Source organism: Sceloporus occidentalis, unplaced genomic scaffold (genome assembly GCF_023333645.1).
Source record: "Sceloporus occidentalis isolate IW3139 unplaced genomic scaffold, rSceOcc1.0.p SCAF_9, whole genome shotgun sequence".
Taxonomy (NCBI): domain Eukaryota; kingdom Metazoa; phylum Chordata; class Lepidosauria; order Squamata; family Phrynosomatidae; genus Sceloporus; species Sceloporus occidentalis.
Window position 1 is genome coordinate 27,835,067 of NW_028316989.1, and position 26,417 is coordinate 27,861,483.

The 26,417-nt window shown below is 41.0% G+C and overlaps 1 protein-coding gene across 4 annotated transcripts in view; it reads left to right on the top strand.

Annotated features, from left to right (window-relative positions):
- VPS13C (vacuolar protein sorting 13 homolog C) overlaps window positions 1-22,289 on the top strand; it is a 93,363-nt gene extending 71,074 nt beyond the window's left edge. For all 4 annotated transcript variants that reach the window (XM_089538318.1, XM_089538320.1, XM_089538319.1 and 1 more), the window contains 19 exons: window positions 450-685; window positions 1,471-1,621; window positions 1,806-1,946; window positions 2,437-2,518; window positions 2,616-2,685; window positions 3,897-4,008; window positions 5,191-5,304; window positions 8,705-8,844; window positions 9,104-9,185; window positions 9,708-9,821; window positions 11,152-11,227; window positions 11,462-11,625; window positions 12,463-12,508; window positions 12,902-13,025; window positions 13,799-13,913; window positions 17,052-17,143; window positions 18,050-18,173; window positions 19,799-19,882; window positions 20,574-22,289. In XM_089538318.1, coding sequence (XP_089394444.1) covers window positions 450-685; window positions 1,471-1,621; window positions 1,806-1,946; window positions 2,437-2,518; window positions 2,616-2,685; window positions 3,897-4,008; window positions 5,191-5,304; window positions 8,705-8,844; window positions 9,104-9,185; window positions 9,708-9,821; window positions 11,152-11,227; window positions 11,462-11,625; window positions 12,463-12,508; window positions 12,902-13,025; window positions 13,799-13,913; window positions 17,052-17,143; window positions 18,050-18,173; window positions 19,799-19,882; window positions 20,574-20,663 — 2,157 coding nt within the window. In that variant the 3' untranslated portion in view covers window positions 20,664-22,289. The remainder of the gene's footprint in view (window positions 1-449; window positions 686-1,470; window positions 1,622-1,805; window positions 1,947-2,436; window positions 2,519-2,615; window positions 2,686-3,896; window positions 4,009-5,190; window positions 5,305-8,704; window positions 8,845-9,103; window positions 9,186-9,707; window positions 9,822-11,151; window positions 11,228-11,461; window positions 11,626-12,462; window positions 12,509-12,901; window positions 13,026-13,798; window positions 13,914-17,051; window positions 17,144-18,049; window positions 18,174-19,798; window positions 19,883-20,573) is intronic.
- Window positions 22,290-26,417: the final 4,128 nt, after the last annotated feature.

Here is a 26,417-nt window from a genome sequence, read left to right on the forward strand (position 1 = left end):
GGGCAGAAGGGGCGGCGTGTCCCATTCAATTGAATGAGCGCGTGTGCCTGTTGCGCCCCGCCGCGCCGCCGTGCACGATCCCCATTGGAAACAATGGGGCTTGAGCATAGGCGGAATTCGCCTTACGCGGCGGGATCCGGAACGGATCCCCGCGTAAGGCAAGGGCCCATTGTACTCTTATCAATTTGTTGTTGTTGTTGTGTGCCTCCAAATCATTTTTGACTTGTGGCGACCCTAAGGTGAGCATCAATGCATTGGGAGAAATAGATTGAAATCCATGAAAGCTCATGCTAAAACAAACCAATTAGTTTTACTGTGCCATTTGATTCCTGCCTCACCTCACCCTTTTCCTTTTTGTATCATAAACATAAATGGCTTCAGTGTGATAACCACAGTTTTATTTTATGTTTGCTTATGTAATAAGCTGCTTTTATGTTTTATCCATCTAGGATGAGTGTGGTCAGTTCCCATACAACGCCAACATGCAAATACATTGGGTCTCTTTCCTGGATGGACGCCAAAGAGTGCTGCTTTTCACAGATGACGTTGCATTGGTTTCCAAAGCCCGGCAAGCAGAAGAGATGGAGCAGCCCGATCAAGAAGTCAACGTTGCTCTTCACAGCCTGGGGCTTTCGTTGGTGAACAATGACAACAAGCAGGAAATTTCTTACATAGGAATTACCAGGTATTACAGCAGCATATTCCGTTTCTGTCACACCACACAATTACAGTGCTTTCATACTACTTTGGCTGCTATGGACTCCTGGGCTTTTTAGTTTTGTGGGGTATTTAGAATTCTTTGCCAGAGAGCTCTAGTGCTTCACCAAAGTACAAATCGCAGGATTGCACAGAATGGAGCTATGGCTGTTGAAATGGTATCAAAGTACTTGTGTGAAAGGGATATTTATTCAAAGAGATATTTTAATCAAGAGACAAATCGCTTATATTTCTCTGAAACAAAATTTTATCTAAACACTTTGAGTTTCCTCAGTATTAAGAAAGCCACTTAAAACAAAGATAGATGTGGAAGACTTTTCTTCAATTGCGACTTAACTCTTTCCCCTGAACATTGGGTCCTGTTGCATCCTGTACTAGGATTTAGCTGCTTTAAGTTCAGAAATTTAAGAGCTGAAGTGCAATTCTTCTGGGAGCCTTTCACTGAGATGTGGACATGTTCTGAAGCCCATGGGTTGTTTATTGTCTTCCTCTGGACCTTTGCTGGTGACTTCCTTTTTCTTTTAAATGCTGATGAGAGGGAGAGTGAAGATGAGTGCATTTAGAGGGCATCTAAATGTATGCCAATACACTTTGGAGAAATAAAATCTTGTCATGGGAATTCAAAGATGTTCTGTTGGGCCCAGGGTTTGTTGCATGCAGCCCACAGGCTGTGCTTTCCTAACCCTCATTTCCTTAAAATACAGGAGTAGTGAGTCTTTAAAAAATATTTTTCCCTGCTCTTTTTTCTTGCAGTTCTGGCATTGTCTGGGAATTAAAACCAAAGCAGAGGTGGAAGCCATTTAACCAGAAGCAGATCGGCCTTTTGGAGCAAGCTTTTCAGAAGAACCTTTCTGGAGGAGGGACTGAGGCACCTGGTTGGGTTAAAATAGAGCACAATTTCGAGGTATGCTGGAGCCACACAACAAGTTGTTTGAGGTGGTTCAAAATGTATTGCAGGGTGTCACACCCCACGTTGCTTACTTGTCATTGTAGTTAGTGACTTTATTGTACCCTGTCCTAGAAGTCTTGGATGTAAAGTGAGATATAAGTATTTTGATCAATAAAACAAATAATCCTTACATTTTCAGGTAAATTTTAATAAGATGCCGATGGAAATGCGGCTCCCAATCAAATGCAACATCAAGCGAGACTTCCTTTCAGGCATTCAGATTGAATTCAAGCAGTCACGCCACCAGCAAAGCTTACGGGCCCAGCTATACTGGCTTCAGGTACAGTTCTTCCAATTTGTAAAATACTTTTATATTCCAAGCATGTCAGCAATATCCCCTCTCCAGGAGATGGAGAGCCCTGCTTTTCAAGACTGTAGTTATGAACTGTATGATCACCTTGGAGCTCTATTTTTTCATGGCTGAGTTTTTAGAGATGTAGTGAAAGACATTCTTGGAAAAGTGTAGTTCACAAAATTATTGGAGCTTTGCTAATTATTAAAAAAACCCTATATTTTTGATGCATAAAACTTTAAAAAATGTTTTGTAGTATTCAGCATATAATCTATTTTGGCATGTTAAATCTATTTCTAATTGCAAGTTACCCTGCTTTGGATGTGCGAAAGTATGGTATGATACCTGTGTCAGTTACCCTGGATTTTTCTGTGTAGACTGCTGACATGTTTCCATAAAGTAACTTCTAAAACATTAATACTCATGAGAGGGTAAAGACTGGTATTTCTCTTACATTGTTGTTTTACTCCCTTTGAAGGTTGATAACCAACTCCCCGGTTCAATGTTTCCTGTAGTGTTTCATCCTGTAGCTCCTCCCAAGTCAATTGCATTGGATTCAGGTAATAATACTGTATAATTTCCAGATGCAGATCTAGCAAATAAAGAGTACAATGTCTAAACAAACATTCATATTTCCACTCTCATTTTCCCCCTTAGAACCAAGGCCATTCATTGATGTTAGCATCATCATTAGGTTTAATGAGTACAGTAAAGTGCTGCAATTCAAGTAAGTCTGTTTAGTTCTTCAAATGTAAACCATATTCAACTGACTACTAAATTAAAACATGAATGTATGCATGTATTATATCTATACACTGCCTTTCAGCAAAAACGGTTCCCAGATTTTTTAATATGGTAGTTCTCTGCCCTCAGGCTTACAATCTAAATAAGAAGGGATGCAAAAGGAAAAGGGGTTGGATATGGGGAGGTGGATTAAACTTTATCAGATGCTGGTAACATTCAGAGACCTAGCAGCCTGGAAAATCAGTATGCTAAGGGATCTTGTAGAACCTTTGAGACTAAATGTGCGAAAGAAATTATAGCATAAGCTCATGTAAGGTTGGTCTGCTTCCTCAGATGCATGATAAAGTTTATGAGATGCCTGGCTGCACTTTTTCTCCCTTAGAGACTAGAGCAATGACAGCTGGAATTCAGAGGGAAGGGCTCTCACTATCCATTGATAGAGCTGTGCCTGGTGCTTTTCCCTCCATCAGAGACCAGAAATGCTGTTAAGATGCTGAGTGATTGTGACTTGTTTTGACTGAAGCTGATTTAAAATAACAGCAACAGTCTTCATCATCTAGTTAGAGTCCACTCTCTTAGGCGCATTACAGAGCCCCGAAAAGCGGTGCTCTGCCTGCGCCGTCATTAGCTGCGCCGAGAAGCCCCAGCGGCCAAACTGCGAGGCTTCCCAGCGCAGCTAAAAAGAAGCACCAAAATGGGACTTCTTCTTGCGTCGCGGAAATGACGCGACGAGGCGCCAATGGTGCACTTGACGCATCATTCTTGCGATGCTATGTGCGGATGCTAAGCGTCCGGCATGTAAAAATGGCTGCGCCCGTGTGTATAGGGTGCGGCCATTTTTACGCCCCCGTCATGTGCTAGGGGTGAGGCTGATATGGACGCTAGGTCCTCGGCCAACCCCTAGCACGTGACGGGGGCGCCGCAAAGGCGCGTGCGGAACGGGCCTTATTGTCCAGTTTGATGCCTCTCAGAAGCTCATTATAGGATTTGGGCATAACCTCATTTTCTCACTTGTGTTCCTTAGCCATTCATATTCAGAAACATATTGTCTTTGATACTGGAGGTAATATAAAGCTCATATCTATTGATAGCCTTATCCTCCATGTATTTGTTCCCCTTTAAAGCTTTCAACTTTCCCCCTTTTTAAAAATGGTGGCCCTCACATCAGTTACTGATCTTTTACCTTTTCTTTAGGTATTTCATGGTCCTCATCCAGGAGATGGCTTTGAAAATAGATCAGGGATTCCTAGGAGCTGTCATTGGACTTTTCACTCCATCTACAGACCCAGAAGCTGATAAACAAAGGGTAATATACATATATGGTCAAGGCAGCTTGCATGTTTGGGTTCAGTTGTTAGTCTGATTATTAAAACTAATCTGTAAAAGTACAGATGATAACTAATGATATATATATTCATATTTTTGAAACAGGAGATCTTAAATTTTATAGAAAATAACTAGAATCTAGTATAATTATAATATAACTAGATTTTTGTTTGTCCCTATAGCATACACTTACATAGGACATAGACTTGGTTTGAGGTTAGTAGCTATATGTAAGATGCTGACCCAAATACCCTGAAAGCAAAAAAATCCCATCTGATCTTGGAAGCTAAGCAGGGTCAAGCCTGGTTAGTACTTGGTTGGGAGTCCTCCAAGGAATACTCTGTAGGCTCTGTTTCAGAGCAAGGAACTGGCAAAACCACCTCTGAGTATTCCTTGCCTAAGAAAAACTTATGAAACATATGATATCATCATAAGCCCACATGCGCGCAAACATGTCATTTGCAGTCTTTCAAGAGCTGTCTCATAAGAGAGCCCCTAAAGATTTCTTTAAACGTATAAACACAGACTCATTATCGCATTAATGCTTGGAAGTAATTATTTTTCTATTCAGATTACAGTGCTACCTCGGGTTACGAATTTAATTCGTTCCGCGGCGCCGTTCGTAACCCGATACATTTCGCAACCCGAAAAAGCCGCTGGAAAGCCGCTAGCCGCTAGCCGCGGTTTGAATTTCACGCCGAAATGCGCCGAAAAGATTTTCGTAACCCGAAAAATCATTCGTAACCCGGAACAGTTTTTTTAAATCTAACTTTTTCGTACCCCAGAAATTTCGTAACGCGGTGAATTCGTATCCCGGGGTACCACTGTATTCTTCTGTTCTAGGTCTGTTTCTTCCCTGTGTCCTCCTTTCTGTTGTTACTGTGTCTATCAAATTTAAATTACTATGCACAGTTTAACCTCTGGACAAGCTTTTAAGAAAGCTGATTTTGATACAAATAATCTTTTAAATGGAATGTAGTGATACCTCGAAGATAAAGAATTAAATGAGAGGATTGGAATAAATACTGTAATTTGATACATGGTGGGAAATCATCTTTGAAATAATATCAAGACAAACATTTATATACAAATGTTGAACTTTCATCAATCTGGCTTAGCTCATATTTGAAAACTGCAGTGAAAATTATTTCTGTTTTAACAGATGAAGTTGATACAGAAGGACGTTGATGCTCTTAACACGCAACTGATGGAGTCTTCATTGACAGATATATCCCCTCTTAGCTTCTTTGAGCACTTCCATATTTCACCATTGAAGGTACATTTTCAAAGGGATGTGCTATACTAGTGAAAAACCTAGGTTTGGTGGCGGACTGTCTCATAAACCCTGGAGTGAGAATAAAGATAAAATGATAATGTGTTACGCATTCAAGCTCCAGAACCACAGGACGCCTTAAAGAGCAGTTGTGCATGATGAATTCTCATTTAAATCAGTCGTATCAATATTTGTTCTTGATGCTATTATTTTGTACACCTGCTGATGCTTTGCACAATTAAAATATAAATTATTCATGAACATTGTTTTTTCAGTGGGCACAGTCAGATAGAATAGCCCTTATTGTACTTCATGTCCTAGTTCTCATTTTTCCTTGTTTACAATGAAAAACTTGCCCAGTAGGGAGACCATGGCTGAGTATCTTCATTGCTCTGGTAAATTTAAATCTCTCTCCCCATTAGATATCTAACTGGGTGGAAGAAAATATCCCTCGAGTTCTCTCAAAGTAATTTGTGGAACCCACGTTAAACTTAAGTTTTTAAGGATTTTCCTCTTAGAACAGAGCTGTATCTTCCCTGATGGAAGCTCATATAAATTGCTTCTCATTTTCATTGACACCGCAGACAGTGTATGCTTAGTAGGCATGTTCCCAATATTTAAGTGGTTGTCAAATATTAGGCTGGGAGTTTATTTGTGAATTCTTAGATTTCTGTGCTAAAACGTTGACACTATTGGGACTACATGGTATTAACATGTTATTGTTTCTGGTAATTTATTTGTAAGCACATGCATTGGAAAGCCAAGCTTGAAATCTGGTTGCTCTTAAAAAGGTCTTGCAGGCTGCCTTATAGAGCCACTATAAAACAGGTCACATTTTTAACCCCCTTCCTCTCCCTTGACCCCTTCTCAGTTATTTTCTCCCAGTTACTGCATGTGTACGTACCCAATACCTACATGTTTGTATCTCCTTTTGCTACAAAAGCAGAAGGACTGCAAATAGGTGGCCGTGCAGATCTTTATGCAGTTCAAATGCTCGGTGGTGTTTCAAGGACTGTCCCCTGTGGCAAGAATGACAGGGTCTCGTCTGCCAAAAAGATGCATCTGAAAAGTTTCCAAAGTCTTCATTTTCTGTGTCGCTTAAAACAACACACTGGTTCACACAATTTGAAGTTGCACGGTGCTCTTGCACGTTCTGAAACACCGCCAAGAAATGTAATGGCATTAATGTGTTGTCCTTGGACATCTTTGATGTTCATCATACTTTGTGAAGTCAAAGGCTTTCATGGCTGGTATACATAGTTTTTTGTGGGTTTTTCAGGCTATGTGGCCATGTTCTAGAAGAGTTTATTCTTGAAGTTCCACCAACATCTGTGGCTGGCATCTTCAGAGAAATCTTCTCTGAAGATGCCAGCCACAAACGCTGGCGAAACATCAGGAAGAAACTCTTCTAGAACATGGCCACATAGCCTGAAAAACCCACAAAAAATTATTCATCATACTTTTTTAGCCAGTTGCTGGCATGAGTTAACAAATCTCTGTTGCTTCCCCTTAAATTAAAAGTGTCATATAAAAACATAGGGTTGGAAGAGATTGCAAGGATCATTTAGTCCAAACTCCTGCCATGTTGGCATGCACACAACTATAAAGCACCCTCACATGCTCCTGTTCACATGCTCCTGAGAAATGGTCCTAGGACACACTGAGTGTGTACACTGTATGCTGCAGCCCCCTTGTTGGAGCTAAGGAAGTGTGGGGCCAAAGCAGTGCCTTGATGTGAGGCACCTTGGACTCTAGCAACTATGCATCTCTCAGCTCCTTGATGGAAGAAGGTGGGAATTTAAAAATAAAATAATCTCGAAATGCTTATCTCTCTCTGGCATCTCCAGCTGTGAAGAGTGTGGTGAAATGAGCTTGTCCTGTTCTGACCTTAGCCTACATAAGAAAAGATGAGAGAAATTCAATTAACGGGCGCCTCCAGAATCTCAGTGGCTGTCTTTTCTTGGCAGTCCATTTCACACCGCAGGAGGGGACAAGTGGAATTTAATTAGCTGGCAATGGAAGGCTTCTCAAAGAGCCGTTTTAACGTGAAACCTTTCTGGTATACCATGTAAATATGAATGCCTGGGTCAAAGTAGTACATCGGGGCATAGCGTCGCACATGTATTCCACATCCTCCAACCATCCATCAGCTGTCAAGCCCTGGGAGTGGTCCCTTGTATTCGTTCATCAGTGGAGAAGGGAGCAGTATGTCTCAGGTTGGCTGTGGAGGCAAGAATTGAGGCTATGCTCTCAAATGGGAGTTTACCCAGGGTTGTAGTTCAGAAGATGCAGCAAGCTTGTTTTCTGCTGCTCCAGATTCTAGAACATGAACCAGTGGATTCGAATTATCAAAAAAGATACTTCAATTAAAGTACTTTTTTACTGTAAGAGCTGTTCAACCATGGAACAGACTGCCTTGGGGGGATGAGTGGACTTTCCTTCTTTGGAGGTCTTTAAACAGAGACTGAATGGACATATCTCAGAAACGCTTTAGCTGTGTATTCCTGCACGGTAGAGTGGGGTTGGACTGGATGACCCATGAAGATCCCTTCCAGTTCTTTAAGATTCTACATTCTGTGAATCTCTTTCCCTATCCCTCCTTTCTCCATTGGTAAACAACAGCAGCACTGGTCCATCCTGGGGCTTGATAGCTGGAATGGTGCGTGGAGGTTTTTGGATGGAGTGCAAGAGCAAGGATTAATCCTTTGCAACCCTTCCAAAATGTGCCTCCGTCACAAACAGGATGCTGGCCCTTGTAGCCACACATATCAGATGCTAAATGGTTGTCTCCTCTTTGATCCTTTCTGAAGGAAAATAGGATTGAGATATAATTGCAGGTATAACTGAGCACTTTAAAATGTTATCACAAGAGAGGCATTGGAGACCTGGCAGGTATTTATTTTGTTTTTTAAAACACACACACACATTTCAGCATTTCTTTATTAGATAATGCTGTATTCAAGCATTTACCTAAACATGCATGTGGCTTAAACAGGGAATGGGGATGTGAGTAACATGTAAGATCTGTTCCTAACATTTTGTAGCACACAGAAGTGAATTAGACATTCACTTGTTGAACACAAAGTTCTGAATAGGGCTTAGTAACCAAGTTTAACTTAACACAGTTACAGTGCTCCTATGAGTGGTAACCTAATCTTACCAGTTGAGCCTGTATCCAGACTTGTATCATCTGGATGCAGATCCATCTAGACCTTCACACTTAATGCTCAAAAGTTGTACTTCGAGGTGCTTGTGGATGTTGGGCAGAAGGGGCTTATAGGTATTCCTGCATTCTCAGTTTTAGCCCTGGACATGTTCAGGTAAACAGGGCTTAAGACTCAGTAGCTACCAGTTCCCAAAAAAGTTCTTAATATGTTTAAAGTATTGATTTCTGTCCTCTTAGCTGCATTTGAGCCTTTCCTTGGGTGCTGGTGGGGAAGCATCTGACAAGGGCAAAGGAGAAATGATCGCCATCCATTCTGTGAACCTTCTGTTGAAGAGCATTGGGGCCACTCTTACGGATGTGGATGATCTGATATTCAAGTAAGTGGACCAAGCATCTAACTTTCCTTTCCGGGTTCCTGTTGCGCGTAACAGATAAATGCTTGCAGCACTGTGAAATCACTTGTGAACATTGCGTGTCTCAGCATCCATTCACTAAAGAAATCTGGACACAAAAGCCCTAGAATAAAGCCACATCAGGGTCGCTGTAAATTGGAAACAGACTTGAATAACAAGAAATTAATAATTGGAAAATAGAAAATGGTTGTTCTCTGTGGTATTGATTTATTTCTCCTTTCAGGCTTGCTTTCTTCGAAATCAAGTACCAGTTTTACAAAAGAGATGAGCTGATGTGGAAAGTCATTGGGCATTACAGAGACCAAGTAAGTTGTTGTTGGTTTTTCCTGTCTATTTTCAAGGGAACTTCTGTATATTTAAGCTGTGTAATAATAATAATTGTTTGTTTGTTTGTTTATTTATTTATTTATTTATTTATAGTCTGCCCAATCACAAGGAATCTGGGTGGGTTACAGGAATAAAAGTATATACAGAATACAATTAAAAATTCAACATTAGCCCTGGGCGGTCCCGATGTTGTTGGGCCCGCCCCTTCTCTCCCTCCATGATGGAAGATGGCAGTTGTTGTAGTGTATCACATTCAGATGTTTTCAAAAGACTTGGAGCTTGACTATTTTGTCCAGTTGGAGTTGATGCAGGATGTAAATTGCCATTCCTGAACCAGAAAAAAATTCAAAAATACACTCTGATGATGTTGCAAATATAATATATATCATTGTTCTTTAACTAGCCTTACAAATAGTTTCATCTGACATGCTTATAGATTCTCATGCCTTTTTTTAAAAAAGCATTAAACACTAATTTGCACCTATTGGCTTTTACTTTAGTTCCTCAAGCAGATGTATGTTCTTGTGCTGGGCCTGGATGTCCTGGGCAACCCCTTTGGCTTAATCCGAGGCCTTTCAGAGGGCGTGGAAGCTTTCTTCTATGAGCCTTTCCAGGTATGAAGTGCCACTGTGTCACTTGTGTTATTGGATGCTGGTTCAAAAGGGCTTTTTTGTATTTGAGTGGATTTGAGGCCACAGAATCATAGAGTCATAGAGTTGGAAGAAACCCTAAGGGCCAGCCAGTCCATTCCCCTTCTGCCATGCAGGAACTCACAACCAAAGCATCACCTGTGACAGATGGCCATCTAGCCTCTGTTTAAAGATCTCTAAGGAAGGAGACTCCACCACTGTCCATTGATGGAGTGTGTTCCACTGTCAAACAGCCTTTACTGTCAGGACGTTCCTCCTAATGTTGAGCTGGAATCTCTTTTCCTGGAGCTTGCATCCATTCCTCTGGGTCATAGTCTCTGGAGCAGCAGAAAACAAGCTTGCTCCCCCCTGAATATGATATCCCTTCAAATATTTAAAGAAGGCTGTCATATCACCTCTTAACCTTCTCTTCTCCAGGCTAAACATCCCCAGCTCCCTGAGTCGTTCCTCATAGGGCTTCATGGTTTCCAGACCCTTCACCATTTTAGTCACCCTCCTTTGGACATGCTCCAGTTTCTCAACATCCTTTTTGAACTGTGGGGCCCAGAACTGGACACATCTTTTAACCATTTTAACAATTTTTAAACCATTGCATGCATCGCCCTTTCAGTGGGAGTTGTAATGGTGCTGATGTTGATCATGAAATGAAGTCCATTCCCCGGCTGTTTTTCTGGCAGTGTTGTGCTGATAAAATTGGCTCAGGGGAGAAATACAGACCCTGGGAAAGTCAACTTTTTGAACTAAAGTTCCCAGACTTCCGCAGCCAGCATGGCTCTAGGGAGGCTGCAGTCCAAAAGAGTAACTTTCTCTGGGTTTTGGGAATCACAGACACAGAATCTGTCTTTGCATGTTTCCTCCTCTGTCTTCTTAGGCACTTGTTCTTGCTCAGCAGCATTCACACCTTTAAGGCTTGGCAACTTTATACTCACTGACTTCTTTCATCAATACCAAATGACTTCTGTTTTGTATGAGCCTTGTTCCTTAAAACCAGGAGTGATTTCTTAAATTGTTCTGATTGTGTATGCTTTAAGAAAATGTTTCTCAAAAGTTGTTTTGGCCTGTGTTCAAATGTTATTTTTTTCCTGTTTTATCTGCCTTCATTTGCTGGACGTTGCACCAGGAGATTTAAGAGAGCTGAGAGATGACAAACAGATACTGAAATAGATCAGTAATTGTGGCAGCATCTCAGTGGAGCTGCATGAAGTCTCAGGAGTGGAAGAACGATCACAGTGTGTGATTTAAAATATATGTGTGTGGTGTGCGCACGCAAAATAATTTATATTTTCTTCCCCAGGGAGCCGTTCAAGGACCTGAAGAATTTGCTGAAGGTTTTGTGATTGGTGTAAAAAGTTTGCTGGGACACACAGTAGGTATGTTGACAGCAGTACATTTCCCAGTATGTTGTATATATCAGACCTGAATGCTTAAGCAGCAGCTGAGTAAGTACAATCTTTAGAGAATAATCTGAGATTTATTCTGAGACAGTATTGAAACAGAAATGTCTCTTTATAAGTCTAAAGCTACCTATTGCTTGCCTGATCATTGTGCTCAATTGGTTCTGGGATGGGGATGGGATTTTGTAACTATTTTTCACCTGTTGACAGGTGGAGCAGCAGGTGTGGTCTCACGGATCACTGGTTCTGTTGGGAAAGGATTGGCTGCTATCACTATGGATAAAGAATACCAGCAGAAGAGAAGAGAGGAGATGGGACGTCAGCCCAAAGATTTTGGGGACAGTCTTGCAAAAGGAGGGAAAGGCCTTCTACGAGTATGTTGCTTAGATACTACTTGGATTTCTTTGTTGATGCTAAAAATGTATAAGAAATCTGAGGAACATAGTAAATTAACCTTGATATTGCTAGCTTGCTTGCTTAAATTGATGCCTTGCTTTTCATCTGGGATAAGACCCATTGTAACAAAACTGCACCATACAATGGTCTATGGGTCCTTGCTTCTTATTGTTGTGTGCCTTCAAATCGTTTCCGACTTACGGTGACCCTAAGGCAAACCTGTCACGGGGTTTTCTTGGCAAGATCTATTCAGAGGGGGTTTGCCTTTGCCTTAAAGAGAGAAAGATTTGCCCAAGATCACCCAGTGGGTTTCCATGGCCAAATGGGGATTTGAACTCTGTTCTGCTCAAACCCCTGTGCCATGCTGGCTTTTGAAAAAGAGCTGGCTTGCCACTATCCCTTCTTGCAGGGAACTCAGGCCAGCTGGAGTAAAAGGCCTGCTGAGTCCTTTTGTAATTGGAGTTCATATGCTAATGATAGATCTGGGTTAATTGCAATATTCTTTCCTGTAATGTGTGTATCTAGCCTGAATATCAATTAACCTTTGAAGACATTTCTTCAGTAGTTGTTTCCTCGATGAATAAGATTTTATGGTCTCTTTAAAAAAACGTACTTTATATTTGGTGGCCTATTGTGTGCATATCTGCATGTACTCATTGCATTATCCGTGAGCTGGGCTGAGTCTGTGAACTGGCCCTGAGCAAATTATTTAGAAGTCTCAAATAAGAGAAGCAAATACCAGAAGACGGCAGATGAAATGACGGTGAACTTTCTCGATTCTGATTTGCTGCCCTGTCTCTGTTGTTTCCTTTAAGGGGGTTGTCGGTGGAGTGACTGGGATCATCACTAAACCTGTAGAAGGTAAGTACACAGGATTCTTCTGGTGACCTAAGTGGATACTGGGTTGGTTTCAATAGGACCTTTATATAACATTTTTAAAATGACAATATATTCAAAACTTTGGTTCATCTTAGCACAGTTCTGACCGTAGATTCCTGTAACCCAGATGAGAAATGCAGGTGATTTAACAGCTATAATTTACTTTGTTGTCAACTACAATGCAGCCTGCTTATTTTTCCGGTTGTTTTTCAATATTTAACTTAAGAAAGTGCAAATAAAACAAAAACCCAACATGCAAAAATTGGGAAATGCTTGCCAGTACAGAAAAAAATACCTATGCAGACAAGTCTATTCCGGATGCTGGCTTTGGATAGGAAGATGCTCTTCTGCTTTTGTGTATTTTTATTCCGGAAGGTGCCAGAAAGGAAGGCGCAGCTGGCTTCTTCAAAGGTATCGGCAAGGGGCTGGTCGGGGTCGTGGCACGTCCAACTGGGGGCATTGTGGACATGGCCAGCAGCACGTTTCAGGGGATACAGAGGTAAACACAAGAAGGGTACTTTTGTCTTCTTACTTTGTGTTCTGATTTTCTGGAAGTTTATCATATGATATAAGATTAACTCTAAAGTCAAATAGAGACAGTTAGCTTAAAGACTAGGATATAATATCTCCCAATTGGGAGAAAACAGAGGTGTATGAGGTGGAAGTAGGGATTTGCTGACCCATACCCATGAGGCAAAATGTGATTCATGCTGTGTACATACACAGTAGCATGCATAATCCAAATACGCCTGACTTGTGTTTTCTGATCAAATGATCTGGGCCAAGGCATGCATAGTCACCTCCATTATTCATGGTGCTTGAAGCCATAGAAAGGGGATTCACTAAAAGCACTATTTTATACCTGTAGAAATAGTTCTTGGGAGAGAGGCTTGAATTATGTTTAAGGACCTTTTCCTCTGGAATTTTCCTTCTGAAACTTCCGCTGTCCTTTTCTAAAACCAGTCTTCTTAGGCCTCTTCTTTTATACTGCAACTCCGAATCCTTTCTTGATAATAGTAAATTCTAATTGCATTGTAGTTAAGGCACCAGATTTGCCATCCTACTTTGAAAATTCTGCTGTAAGTGAAAGTTTGGTTTCAGGGTGTCATGGTCTCCTTTAGGATTTGTAAAGTCACAGTGCTTGAACCACCTATGGATTGCTTATAGTCAGTTTGTGCAATAGACACTTCAGAGTCTAAGACTGTCTGTCTTAGGCTTGATTTCAACTGTAGCCAAAATGCAATCTTCTTGAAATTTTTCTTTTTCTGACAGGGTAGCAGAATCGACCGAGGAAGTGTCCAAACTGCGCCCGCCACGTCTCATTTGTGAGGATGGCATCATTCGGCCTTATGACAGGGGTGAAGCTGAGGGATATGACCTATTTGAGGTATGGTCTGATATAGTGGCTCTAAAAGTGTGAGTGTGTGTGTGTGTATAAGAGCAATATATGTGTTTAAAGTATTTGTATATTTTGCAAAAGATGTTGGGTAGGCACCACCAGATTTTAAGCAATAGGTGCTATCATTTGTTTATTGCACTTAATGCCCAAAATGGTATCCAAGGCAGCTTTCAATAGTAAAGGTGCCCACTGTCGCTGGCAGAAATATTTCACATTGTGTGCTCTAAGAATGGTTCTCAAACTTTGGTCCGCCAGAGATTTTGGACTTCAGCTCCCAAAATTGCTACCCAAGTTTTAAACTCTATCAATTTTAAGCCCTGAAAATCTGCTTAAGTCTGTGAAATTCATGGGAGAAATACTTTTAAAAACTGAATTTTGTTAGTATACTTGTTCCTTCTGCTGTTCTCTAAACTGATATTATGTGTTCATTACAGAACAACATATTTTTTCTTTAAAAATAACGAGTTTTCCAATCTGGCAGGAAACAAATAATAAACAATGAAATATCATACAATAAGTATGCAAAAATGTGATTATTTTTCCTTATTCTTTACTTTCCTGTTTGCTGTCTTCCTGTTGTCTGTAATACGTGATCTGTTTCTAATACGTTTCTTCTTTCTTTCTTCTTTCTTTCTCTCTCCCAACATGCATACGCAGCAGCAACTGGAATAGCGGAGTCTACTATTTCTATTCTTTTCCTTTTGATTATATTTAATCATCTTTATCTGCCTTGGTTTGTCTTAAAATTAAGGGCGAGAGTCTATGGCGATCCATTGCATTTGGTATCTCCCCACAGAGCCTTTAGGTGTCACTGGGACTCAAGGCTTCTGCTCCCAATTTCAAATGATGGAGAAATAATGCCTTGCCTCCAAAGTTAGTAACACAGTAGGGAAAACTAAGAGATGTCAAGCGAGAAACTAGACAAGCGGAGAAACCATTTCTTTTTCTATTTTTTAGAAATGTGCCAATTCATTCCCTAAACACTTTTGTACAATTAAGACCAAAGATCATAGAATCGTAGAGTTGGAAGAGACCACAAGGGCCATCCAGTCCAACCCCCCTGCCATGCAGGAAATCACAATCAAAGCATCCCTGACAGATGGCCATCCAGCCTCTGTTTGAAGACCTCTAAGGAAGGAGACTCCACTACACTCCGAAGGAGTTTGTTCCACTGTCGAACAGCCCTTATTGTCAGGAAGTTCCTCCTAATGTTGAGGTGGAATCTCTTTTCCTGCAGCTTGCATCCATTGCTCCGGGTCCTAGTCTCTGGAGCAGCAGAAAACAAGCTTGCTCCCTCCTCAACATGACATCCCTTCAAATATTTAACCAGGGCTATCATATCACCTCTTAACCTTCTCTTCTCCAGGCTAAACATCCCCAGCTCCCTAAGTCATTCCTCATAGGGCTTCATGGTTTCCAGACCCTTCACCATTTTAGTTGCTGTCCTTTGGACACAAGGCTCCAGTTTCTCAATGTCCTTTTTAAATTGTGGGGCCCAGAACTGGACACAATATTCCAGGTAGGGCCTGACCAGAGCAGAATAGAGTGGCACTATTACTTCCCTGGATCTAGACACTATACTTCTATTGATGCAGCCTAAAATTGCATTGGCCTTGTTAGCTGCCATATCACACTGTTGAATCATGTTCAGCTTGTGGTCTACTTGGACTCCTAGATCCCTTTCACACGTTGTTTCATTCAGCCAGGTGCTGAATCCTATATCTGTGCTTTGGCAATGTAGATCAGTTGTTAACCATCTGAAGCGTTGACTGATTCGGGATATATAGAGTAGCATCCAGAGGACCAGGAGCATGCTTGCTTCTTTGTGTACCTGGCTGCTTTAATGAAAGATGATGATGATGATGATGATGATGATGATGATGATGATGATGATGATGATGATTAAACTCAGCCAGAAGATACAGTCCTTTTCTCTCTTAATTCTTGTCTAACTTGTGTTAATGCAAACTTTCACAAGCACAATATGTCCGCTGGGAAGAATGGCTTCACAATCCTAATAAATTCTTGTCACTGTATTAACGGTGACTGAGAAGATCTATAATTTATCATCAGCACAATTTTACAGACATAGAGGGAAGACTGACTATGATTTCCCGTTGCTTAGGAGAAGGAAGGCAAAATAATGGTTATGAGGAAAGTTGGTTGTTGGTTGGTTCTGAATGATAGACAGAATGCAGAATTTATTTCTAAATTATACTTCCTCTTGATATACACATAAGGTGTCTTGAGATTATTGTCACCATGTACTTAATTATATTAATATAGTTAATGTGTACTTAATTATGTGTGTCGGTCTTTTCTCTGTTTTTTAAAATAAAGATTAATAGAGCATATGTTACACTTTAGGCTACTTTGTATCCTCGGAATAAAGTAATATTTAATAAAGTGAAACGTCCGATTCTCATCTAACAAGTGCTGCAAGTTGGACAACTTCTATTTGAAACTGAATGGTTCCTTCCCCCTTTTGTTGCAGGATTTGTACATTGTTATTGTACATTGTTATTGTACGATTTTGTATGTACATACGTCTTGGAAAACTATTTCGGAAAATAAATTTCTGACCTGACAAAAAGCAAAGCTGAAGCATGTCTGAACTGCTTTTCACAGACATCAAAGTGATAGCATCATCTGCATGCGCAGTTTTACTCGTTAAATAGCAGCCTCTAACTTTTGGACCTCTTCCCCCTCTCTAAGAAAAAAGTACCTGGAAGTATCAGATGTGATAGGTCCATGTATTTTTCTTACTCCTGTGCTATCTGTCATTCATGGATATCTTATGCAGATTTCATGTATATTCCGCCTTTCATTTCATGGCTTTTCAGAGATTAGTGCTTGCAAGTTGGGAAGTAGGTCATAGTGTGAGTCTGAAAGCCTTCAATTTTTGGCTTCAAAGTGTTATCAAATCTGACCAAGCATGTGCCCTTTTGAACAAAAGAGGGGTGAGGCACTATATGGTAGACTTCATCTCTTGGGGAGGGTTCTCTTTTCTGGAATGACGTCCAAGACTTGCAAGCGGTGTCATAATTGTGGGTTAGAATTGCCAGTTAAGGCAAGAGTTGTGTCGCTTGTGGTGTAAAACATTCACTTTTCTCCATCCTGCTCTAGAACTCTCACATTAAGAAGCTGGCAGGAGAGATTTTCCGCTACCACTGTGCGGCTCCAGGAGGACGGAAAGCAAACATTGTTGTCACCAACAGGTACCTTTGCTTTACTTCAGGGCTGGGCAATTGCATGGGCGCCAGAGGCCATGTTTCACTTCCAGACATGAGCCTCCCCCCACTGCCCCAGAAAACCTATATAGATCTGTTTTCTTCTATAGTCCCTCTCAAAATGGCCATAAGAAATACAATGGGTTCTTGGTATCTGCTGGGGTTTGGTTCCAGGACCCTCCCATGGATACCAAAATCTGCAGATGCTCAAGTCCCATTAAATACAATCACATAGTAAAATGATATCCCTTTCATAAAATGGAAAAATCAAGGTTTGCTCTTTGGAATGTTTACTGTTTTTGAATATTTTCAAGCTGTGGATGCTTGAATCCATGGATACAGAGGACTGACTGTAATGCCGCATCACTTCTTGTTGCCATTTTGAGAAGGACTACAGAGGATTTGGGATGCTGGAGAGGGCAGGAGTATTTCTGCCTGGTTTGAGGGGAAAAGTTGCACTGGTTGGGCTGCAAGGGACAGAAAACTTGCGGCCACATTTTAACCACTATAGCAAAACCAAATGAATCCCATCCTGTGTGTGTGTTAGTAGGAGTTATATCAAACAGTTCTCTGCTTTCTTTTTTGTCCTTTTTTGCTATGTCCTTCCTTCCTTCTTGGCCTTTCTGTCCTGCATACATACATACATACACAGAGAGTGTGTGTATGCCTTCAAGTTGCCTGTTGACTTACGGCAACTCCGTGAATTTCATAGGATATGCATTTAATCAAATAGGAAGCACTGCCATTTTGCAAAGACTGTTTGCTGCTCAACTGGGATTGTACTGCAGGCCTCTCTGAAAAAGTTTAATTTTCACATTGTGGGATTTATTTAATTACTGCTGTCCATTTCTGTTGAAGAGAAACTCATAAGCCGTTCTTTCTCTCTTTGCCTAGGAGAGTGATGCTCATCAAGGAAGTGGAAATTTTGGGGCACATAACCACAGACTGGGATTATTTATATGAAGAGTTTACACGTCCGCCATCCGTGACCGAAAATATACTGAACGTCTTTGTTAAGGTAAAAGAAGCATTCGTGCTTATGCCGCTAAGAGCAATAAAAATTACAAAATGGAGCCTGTTATTATTATTATTATTATTATTAAACTTTATTTCTAAAGCACTGTAATTATACACAGCGCTGTACAAAGTCGGTAAAATTAGAGAGAATATAAAAGCCTGCCCAAGGTGTACATTCTAAAATAATAACAATTAAAAGAGAAATAGTTAAAATTACCATATAGAAAAGAAAAAACAAATTAAAAACATCAAATATCAAACAAATCACATCACATCAAATATTGTCAGACAGCCAGATGACAATCACAAATTCCTTGAGAACGCTTCCCTAAACAATATGGTTTTCAGCTCAGCCTTAAAGCTGGTTAGGGAAGTGATGAGCCGTGCATGCAGAGGAAGAAGGTTCCAGGAATGAGGGGCAGCAAGAGAGAAGGGACGGATCCGGGATGGGGCAGAGGAGATCCTGGGTTGAAAGAGGAGACTTTGGCTACCAGAGCGGAGAGTGCGAGTAGGGATGTAGGGAGAGAGAAGATCGGTTAAATAAAGAGGGGCCAGCCCATGCAGGGCTTTAAAGGTGAGTAGCAAGAGTTTGTACCTGATGCGGAAAGGAAAAGGGAGCCAGTGAAGGGAGGACAACAGAGGGGAGACATGATCATAACGGCGAGCGAGTGAAATAATGCGTGCAGCTGAATGCTGAACAGAAATTAATGGGTGGAGATGAGAGAGGGGAAGCCCTGCCAAAAGGAGGTTACAGTAGTCTAGTCGTGAGACCACTAGGGCATGGACCAGTGTCTTTGCGGTAGAAGCTGAGAGATATGGACGGATTTTGGCGATATTGTAGAGAAAGAATCTGCAGACTTTGGCTGTGGTCTGGATCTGAGGGATAAATGACAAAGAGGAGTCAAATATGAAACCAAGACTGCGGGCTTCCTGGACCGGCTGGATAGAGATGTTATTGATAGAAATAGAAAAGGAGTAGTGAAGGGTGGGCTTAGGAGGGAAAACAAGAAGCTCAGTCTTGGACATATTGAGCTTCAGGCGCCGATGGTGCATCCAGTGGGAGACAGCTGTTAAACAGGATGACACTTGCTGCTCTAGCTCTGGCGAAAGATTAGGGGTGGAAAGGTACAGCTGGGTATCATCGGCGTACAGATGGTAGGAGAAACCAAAAGAACTGATAAGTTTGCCAAGGGAGAGTGTGTATAAAGAGAACAGAAGGGGACCCAAAACAGAGCCCTGAGGAACTCCAACAGATAAGAGGACAGAAGACGAGTTCTGACCACCCGAGACCACTGAAAAAGATCGCTCTGACAAGTAAGATGTGAACCAATCGAGAACAAGGCCCGAGAAACCAAGGTCAGAGAGTACATCTCTTAGGAGACAGTGGTCCACGGTGTCGAAGGCCGCAGACAGATCGAGTAGGACAAGGATAGAATAAAGCCTGATGGTTTTGTTAGACGCCGGTTCTGATCCATTAGTAATAGTGCAGGTATTCTGTGTAATCTCACAAAATAGAATTTCTAATTTTCTTCCTTTAGTAAAGAGCATGACAGAACCCATAATTGGGTGAGTGCCTTGTATGAACATGTTTGCAGTCCTTTCAAGCGGTGCTGGTTTTTCTAACAGGACCAAGGGCTGTTTCAGAAAAGAGAGAGTTCTGGACAAGAATCAGTAAGGAAAATTAAACTCGCCGACGCTGCTTCAGCAAAGGTAAGGATTATTTGATATCTTATCATCTTAATATTCTTTAGGCTTATGTTCAGTGAATGTCTCTCCAGTGCTAGTGGCATTATGTGCCTTTCCAAAATCCATTGCTTTCTCTGGAGGTACAGATTTGTCAAGGCTCCCTCTCCATCGCATGTGTTTGGTTGAGGCGGTTTCCAGGTGTCTCCTCTTCATTTGTGAACTAGAATGACAGAAAATCAAGACACCAGCAGCGAGCTCCACTTGCGTCCTACAAGTTATAGACGAACATGAAACTGTTACGATCGTCACGTTTGGAAATGAGGAAGGCAATGACAAAAGATGCCAGCTTACTCTTGAGACTATGTTGTCGACCCTCCAAGCCTCCCTCCATTAGTTGAAAAGTCTTTAGGTAGAGGAATAAGTAGAGGAGGAATTGGGGTTGTAGAGTTTCTACAATCCTTAATGGAAAGTAGAGAGAGTTCTGGGTCTAAAGGCCAATCCGTTCAGTCAATAGTTACTTATTCCTGAAAGAACAGCTTTTTGTGCACTGTGGCATCTAATGTCTAAATACTGTCCACACCTTTCAGATTCTTTAACATTTTGCTTCTGGTTGCTACCAAATGAGCTAAGTTCACATAGTTCAATCTTTCTGAGAAACCTTCCAGTTTTTCCCATGAAGATTTGGTACCTAATAAACATTCTGTTTGCTTCGCAGAGAATTTGTCAGGCGATTGACGAAGCTCAAGCATCAAGACATCAGCAAAAGTTGGTGAAGCAAGCCTCTCTAAAACTAAGCAGACCATAGACACTACTTTAGAAGCAGCATCCTTAGTTTCAGTGGCCTTACTCTGGAATTAATTTTCAGGAAAGTATGTAGAGATTCCTGCCCCCCCCCCCCCAGCTGTTATAGACCAAATTTCACCTCAAAATCATTCCTTTACCACATTTCAATATCGTGCATGTATATAATAATGTCTGCGACAAAAATCTAGAAGGACTTTTTGCATTTCCTTCTGCTGTAATTTTCAGTCCTGCTGAAAACTGACCAAAGCTTGCTCAAGCAAGTACATAAATGAATCAAATTGTCCACCTCTCAAATCGACTTGAAATGTATGAAGACAATATAGAAAACCATCTTCAATGTGTTACTGGGGGGGTCTCAGTTCCAGAGGTATGCATCTGCACTAGTAATGATACCTTATGTCAGCCAATAAATAGTCTTCGGTAACGTTAATCTTGTATATCTGTCTGTTTATAGAATGTAAAGTGGCATATTTAGCTTAGTCTTTGCTTTAGAAATAAATCGTTGTTGAGGATGGAGATGACTGGCACAGAGTTGCCAGGAGGTGTTCGGACTGTCCTATGCATAAGGAGAAAAATGCACGTACGTCATTGAATAAATTGGCTTCAAGGCTTAGTGTATTTCACACAAGACATATTACTGTGGAAAACGTACGTTGATCTATACAGACTGGCAATCGTTGAATTTGGTTGAATTTTAGGCCACCTCGGCTGTTAAAGAACCACTGCACCCGTTTATCTTGAGTCTTCTGTTTACAAGAGCCTGTGCATGCATTTTTGCAGCTGGGATATTATTGAGCAAGCTTTATTTGCAAATTAGATGTAAATCAAGTACTGCTACTGCCATTACATTTCTGTTTTGCAAGTGAAGGGATCTCATGTGAAAAAATCAGTGTTCCTTAAATTTGATTGTTTTATTTGTCTGAGACTTTTTCACCTCTCCTTTGTAAACATACTGTTCACTGCGGCACTTTCTCATTCTCACGTTCATTCATTTCACTGTTCCTTAGCTTTTGGGGTCGGCATTGCCTTAGATTTTGGGGTCGGCATTGCCTCTGCCAAAAATCATCAAGGATTGTGGGCTTTCAGTTTGTTTAATTTATAATACAGAATAATATATCTACCAATCGGTGATAAAAGGGTTTTAATCAAAGAAAATTGAGATAGGATGTGCACCTGCTTCATGTATAAATCACATTCTGTTATCTGAGTCCATACAACAGCGTGAAAAAAAAACCCCTTCAAATATATATCACACAGTATCCTCTGTTCAGCATTTTTAGTGGGGCTTCTGGGCTTTGTTGACTAAAAAGTAACTTTTCCAAGCTCTGATCCACATCAAGTCAGAGAATACCTTTCTTTGCCTTGATAAAAGGCAGCTCCATAAGTGGTACTACATGGCCAATTTTTTAGGGAAGCACCCCTTTGGGTTAATTTTGTTCCTAGGGCGACTTATACATATCACTGCACTATTCCTTATAACTAATAGGGTTGCCTTGTTAGTCACCAAATATAAAGTTTCAGCCTACAAAATTCATTGTGTGTTTGCACTTTGGGTGACATAAAATGTATTGTTTTTTCTACCTATGTTTACTTCTGTTGTCATGTGTGTAATATTGCCAAATAAAGGTTTGATATGCAGGTCATTGTGGTTTTTGTGGCAAACTGCTGGTGAGTTTAATTTAAAAGACTGTCACAGTGCCAAAGAATGTCAACAATAACTGTGTTGCAGAAAATCCAGTTGGTCTACAAAGAGAGACGTGGTTTGAGCTCACACCCACCTCCTCCGGTAATTTTCTCATAAAGCCGTTTCTGTTCCTTTCCACAAGATGGTAGTGTCTCATCGCTGTTGCTTCCTTGAGTATTGTTAGAACAAGGTTTTAAGAGGTTGTACAGAAGGCATGGCCCAGAGCTGTGTACCTTAAAGGTCCTCACAAAATCCATCATCCCCTCAGCACATTGTAAATATCCATATATTGGGATGTTTCATTTTTAGTCTGGTTGTGGTACAGCTGTCCAAAAGGCATGGATTCAAGTTATGCAACAAAGCTTTCTTTCAAAAGCCAAAGATGAAAAAAGTTTTAATAATAATAATAATAATAATAATAATAATAATAATAATTTATTTATATTTTGCCTTTTCCCGAAGGAATCAGCCTTTTAAAGGCTGGCATATTTAGCAGTGGTATATAGCAGAGCGGCCCATGTTCATCCTAGAATCCTTATTGAAGCTTGAAGGATTTTGCAGTCCTTATTATTGCAAAATACTGTTCTGAATAAGCAGTAGAATAAGGTATGTGGCATTCTTGGACTAACCCCTCGTTGTTGCACAAGGATGCTGACTTTTTGAGCAAGTCCAAAGGAAGAGTCTTGTGTAACTAAATGCAGTGAAGAGTTCTTGTAGCACCTTTGAGACAAACTGAAAGAAAGAGGTTGGCAGCATGAGCTTTCCTAGACTTGAGCCTAATTCCAGTTGCATTAAGTCTATGAAAACTCATCCTGCCAACTTCTTTCTTTCAGTCTCAGAGGTGCTGCAAGATTTTTTTACAAATTGATTTTACAGACTAGCATGGCTATGTCTTTGAATTCTGCCTAATTGGAGTGAGATTTTGTTCTCACAAGTCAAACTCAAGAGTCCTTGATGAAAGTGGGATGGTTGGGGATTGATGTGTAATTTTGGAAAATGTACAAAGCAAAATGATTATTTTTAAATAAAGAAAGAATCTCCATGAAACTGATGGATAGCTTTTGAAGAAGCCTAGCCTTGGAGCATGGTTTTCCAACTAGTGTTTCTGTCTATTCCATATTTAGCCAGTTTTCTCATCAAAATGTCACGGGAGGACCTTATTGAATACTTTGCTGAAATCCAGGAAGACGTGGGAAGTGATTGCTTAGTTGGAGCAGTTCCAAATCCATTGAGTAAATCCATTGAGTAAATCAATGGATTTACTCTAGCTGGCACTAACCAATAAGATTCAGGCTTAAAACTGATGAGGAAGAGGAGGACATAGTATAGGATTTTTGTGGACTAGATGATGTCCTAATGAATTTTGTTAGTCTTTTTAAGGACTCGCAAAATAATAATAATAATAATAATTATTATTATTATTATTATTAATATAGTGCTGTAGATTTGCAGCGCTATATATATTTGCTGTAAAGGTAGCTGCAGCAACTGCGTCTGAATGCCGGTTCTTTGCGTGGTCCTTTGTCCTTTCCTAAGGATCCAGATGAAGATCAGAGGATATGTGACTGTGTAATCCATTATGCATGGATTTTCTTACAGGTGAGATGGTTCTTGGAGGTGTAGCCTTCCAGGTCAGTGCATTTCCATCAGGAGTGGAAAAGCGGGGAAGCCTTTTATAATTAAAGCCATGTCAGGTTTTTCATTGCTACGCAAACTCATGTTTTCATTTGGCAATTCTGGAATGGACTGTTTCTGCTGGGAAAGTTTTGTACTCAGTCTGTTTCAAAACTCAGGGGGCTGTATACAAAACGCAACGGTAACGGATTCTAAAATGATTGTTTAAAACAAAGGCCGAAAGGAGGTAAAACGTGGTGCTGGAGGAGACTTCTATGGTTACCACAGATAGCCGAAAAGACAGGGTCTGAGAGCCACTTGGAAGCCAAAATCATGAAAGTGAGGTTTTTATACTTTGGACATACCTTGAAATGACATGAACTCACAGAAAAAGGTGGTGCTCCTTGGTAAAGCCAAAGGCTATAAGAAAAGGAAGACCTCATTCCAGTGGGTTGACTCTTATTGAGGAAACCAGACATCATCATTATTATTATTATTATTATTATTATTATTATTACCCTTTATTTATAAAACACTAAATTTACACAGCGCTGTACGTACAGTTTTTAATTGGATGGTTCCCTGCCCTCAGGCTTACAATCTAAAAAGACATGACACAAAAGGAGAAGGGAATGGTGGAGGGGAAGGGGATGAGGGCCAGCAGTTCTTCTCTACCTCCGAGGCCTGGACTAAGGCAGATGGACTGGAGGGAGGGCTTGGCTTCTTAATGGATGGGTAAACTTCTTCCAGGGAGGCCTGTTGGTTAGCCTGCCTCTCTAGTAGGACAATACATATAAAATACATAGCAATACAGGAAATGATTCAATAAAACAGGCAACAAAAGATTATCAAATAGCAAGTGACAATTATGCAATGCCTGGGAACGCTTCTCTGAACAGGATGGTTTTCAACTCCGTTTTGAAGCTGGTTAAAGAAGTGATGGCTCTTGTTTGGGGGGGAAGAAGGTTCCAGGAGTGAGGGGCAGCGAGTGAAAAGAGGCAAATACGAGATGAAATCCTGGACTGGAACAGCAGACCTTGAGTACCAGAACGGAGGGCCCTGGTGGGAAGGTGACGAGAAAGAAAGTCTGATAAATAAGGAGGGGCCAACCCATGGAGGGCTTCAAACGTTGACAGCAGGAGTTGTACTGAATGCGGAAAGGGAGTGGGAGCCAGTGAAGGGATGCCAACACAGGAGAGATGTGGTCAGAACGGTGGGCGGATGTGATAATGTGTGCAGCTGAATGCTGGACAGAAATTAAAGGACGGAGGTGAGAAAGAGGAAGCCCAGTCAGGAGGACGTTACAGTAATCCAGTCATGAGATCACTAGGGCATGGACCAGGATCTTGGCAGTAGAGGTGGAGAGATGGTCGGATTTTTACAATATTGTATAAGAAGAATCTACAAGCCATGGCTGTGGTCTGGATCTGAGGGATACAAGACAGAGAAGAATCAAAGATAAAACCAAGACTGTGGGCTTGCTGGACTGGTTGAATAAAAATGTCCACAGAGACAGAAAATGAGTGTTGAAGGGTGGACTTAGGAGGAAAGACAAGAAGCTCCGTCTCGGACATGTTGAGCTTCAAGCGCCGATGGTGCTTGAGGACAAGACTCTGACAACTCTGTCATTTTAGAATCTGTTACCATTGCATTTTGTATACAGCCGCCTGTGTTTTTAAACAGACAGGGTACAAAACTTTCCCAGCAGAAACAGTCCATTCCAGAGTTGTCTTGAGGCTGTAAGACAAGACGAAATTTCACCTTTTACTTAACTTGCAATTCCACCACTCCTAATACAGTTGAAATTTTTAAAAAGCTCTATTTTCCAAAATCAGATGTGAACTTCCTTTTTCCTTTTTCAGGTTGGTTAGCTGATTGCTCTTTGGAGAATATCAGGGCAGTAAAATGGCCCCACAGTTGCCCACCTTGACTGAGGACTTCTTAAGCAGAAAGCTGGCAGAAAGTGGAATAAAGAAATAAAGACAATAGGAACCAGTCTTCAGTCCAGGTTTTAATGACTATGCTGCAATTGTCTCTCCCTCAGTGACAGCCCAGCATCCATCTCAATTTTTCTGTTCTTCCCAGGGAGACAGTGATAAAAGATCTCTTCTCGGACCTTGGCAGGTGATCAATGGCGGCTGGTGTTGGTCATTGTTTGTTTCTCCAACCGGAGATCAGCAAAGCCAAAATCCGGAAAGCAGCGAAGTTGAGCATGGCCTCAGCCTGGCTTTGAAGTTGTAGGGTGAAGTTTCCATATCCATTGGCGACCCAATTGGGGATCAGTTACTTTCCTGGTGGTATAAAGACAAGAAATACCACCTGGTTCATGGATGTGCTATGTGCGGGGTTCACTATGAAGCAGTATAGAAATGTAAATGCTACTGCGATTGCTACAGCCTCTGGATCTGTAAACATTGCAGATGAAAAGCAGAATCTTAAACAAGGAGTCCCCTTTTT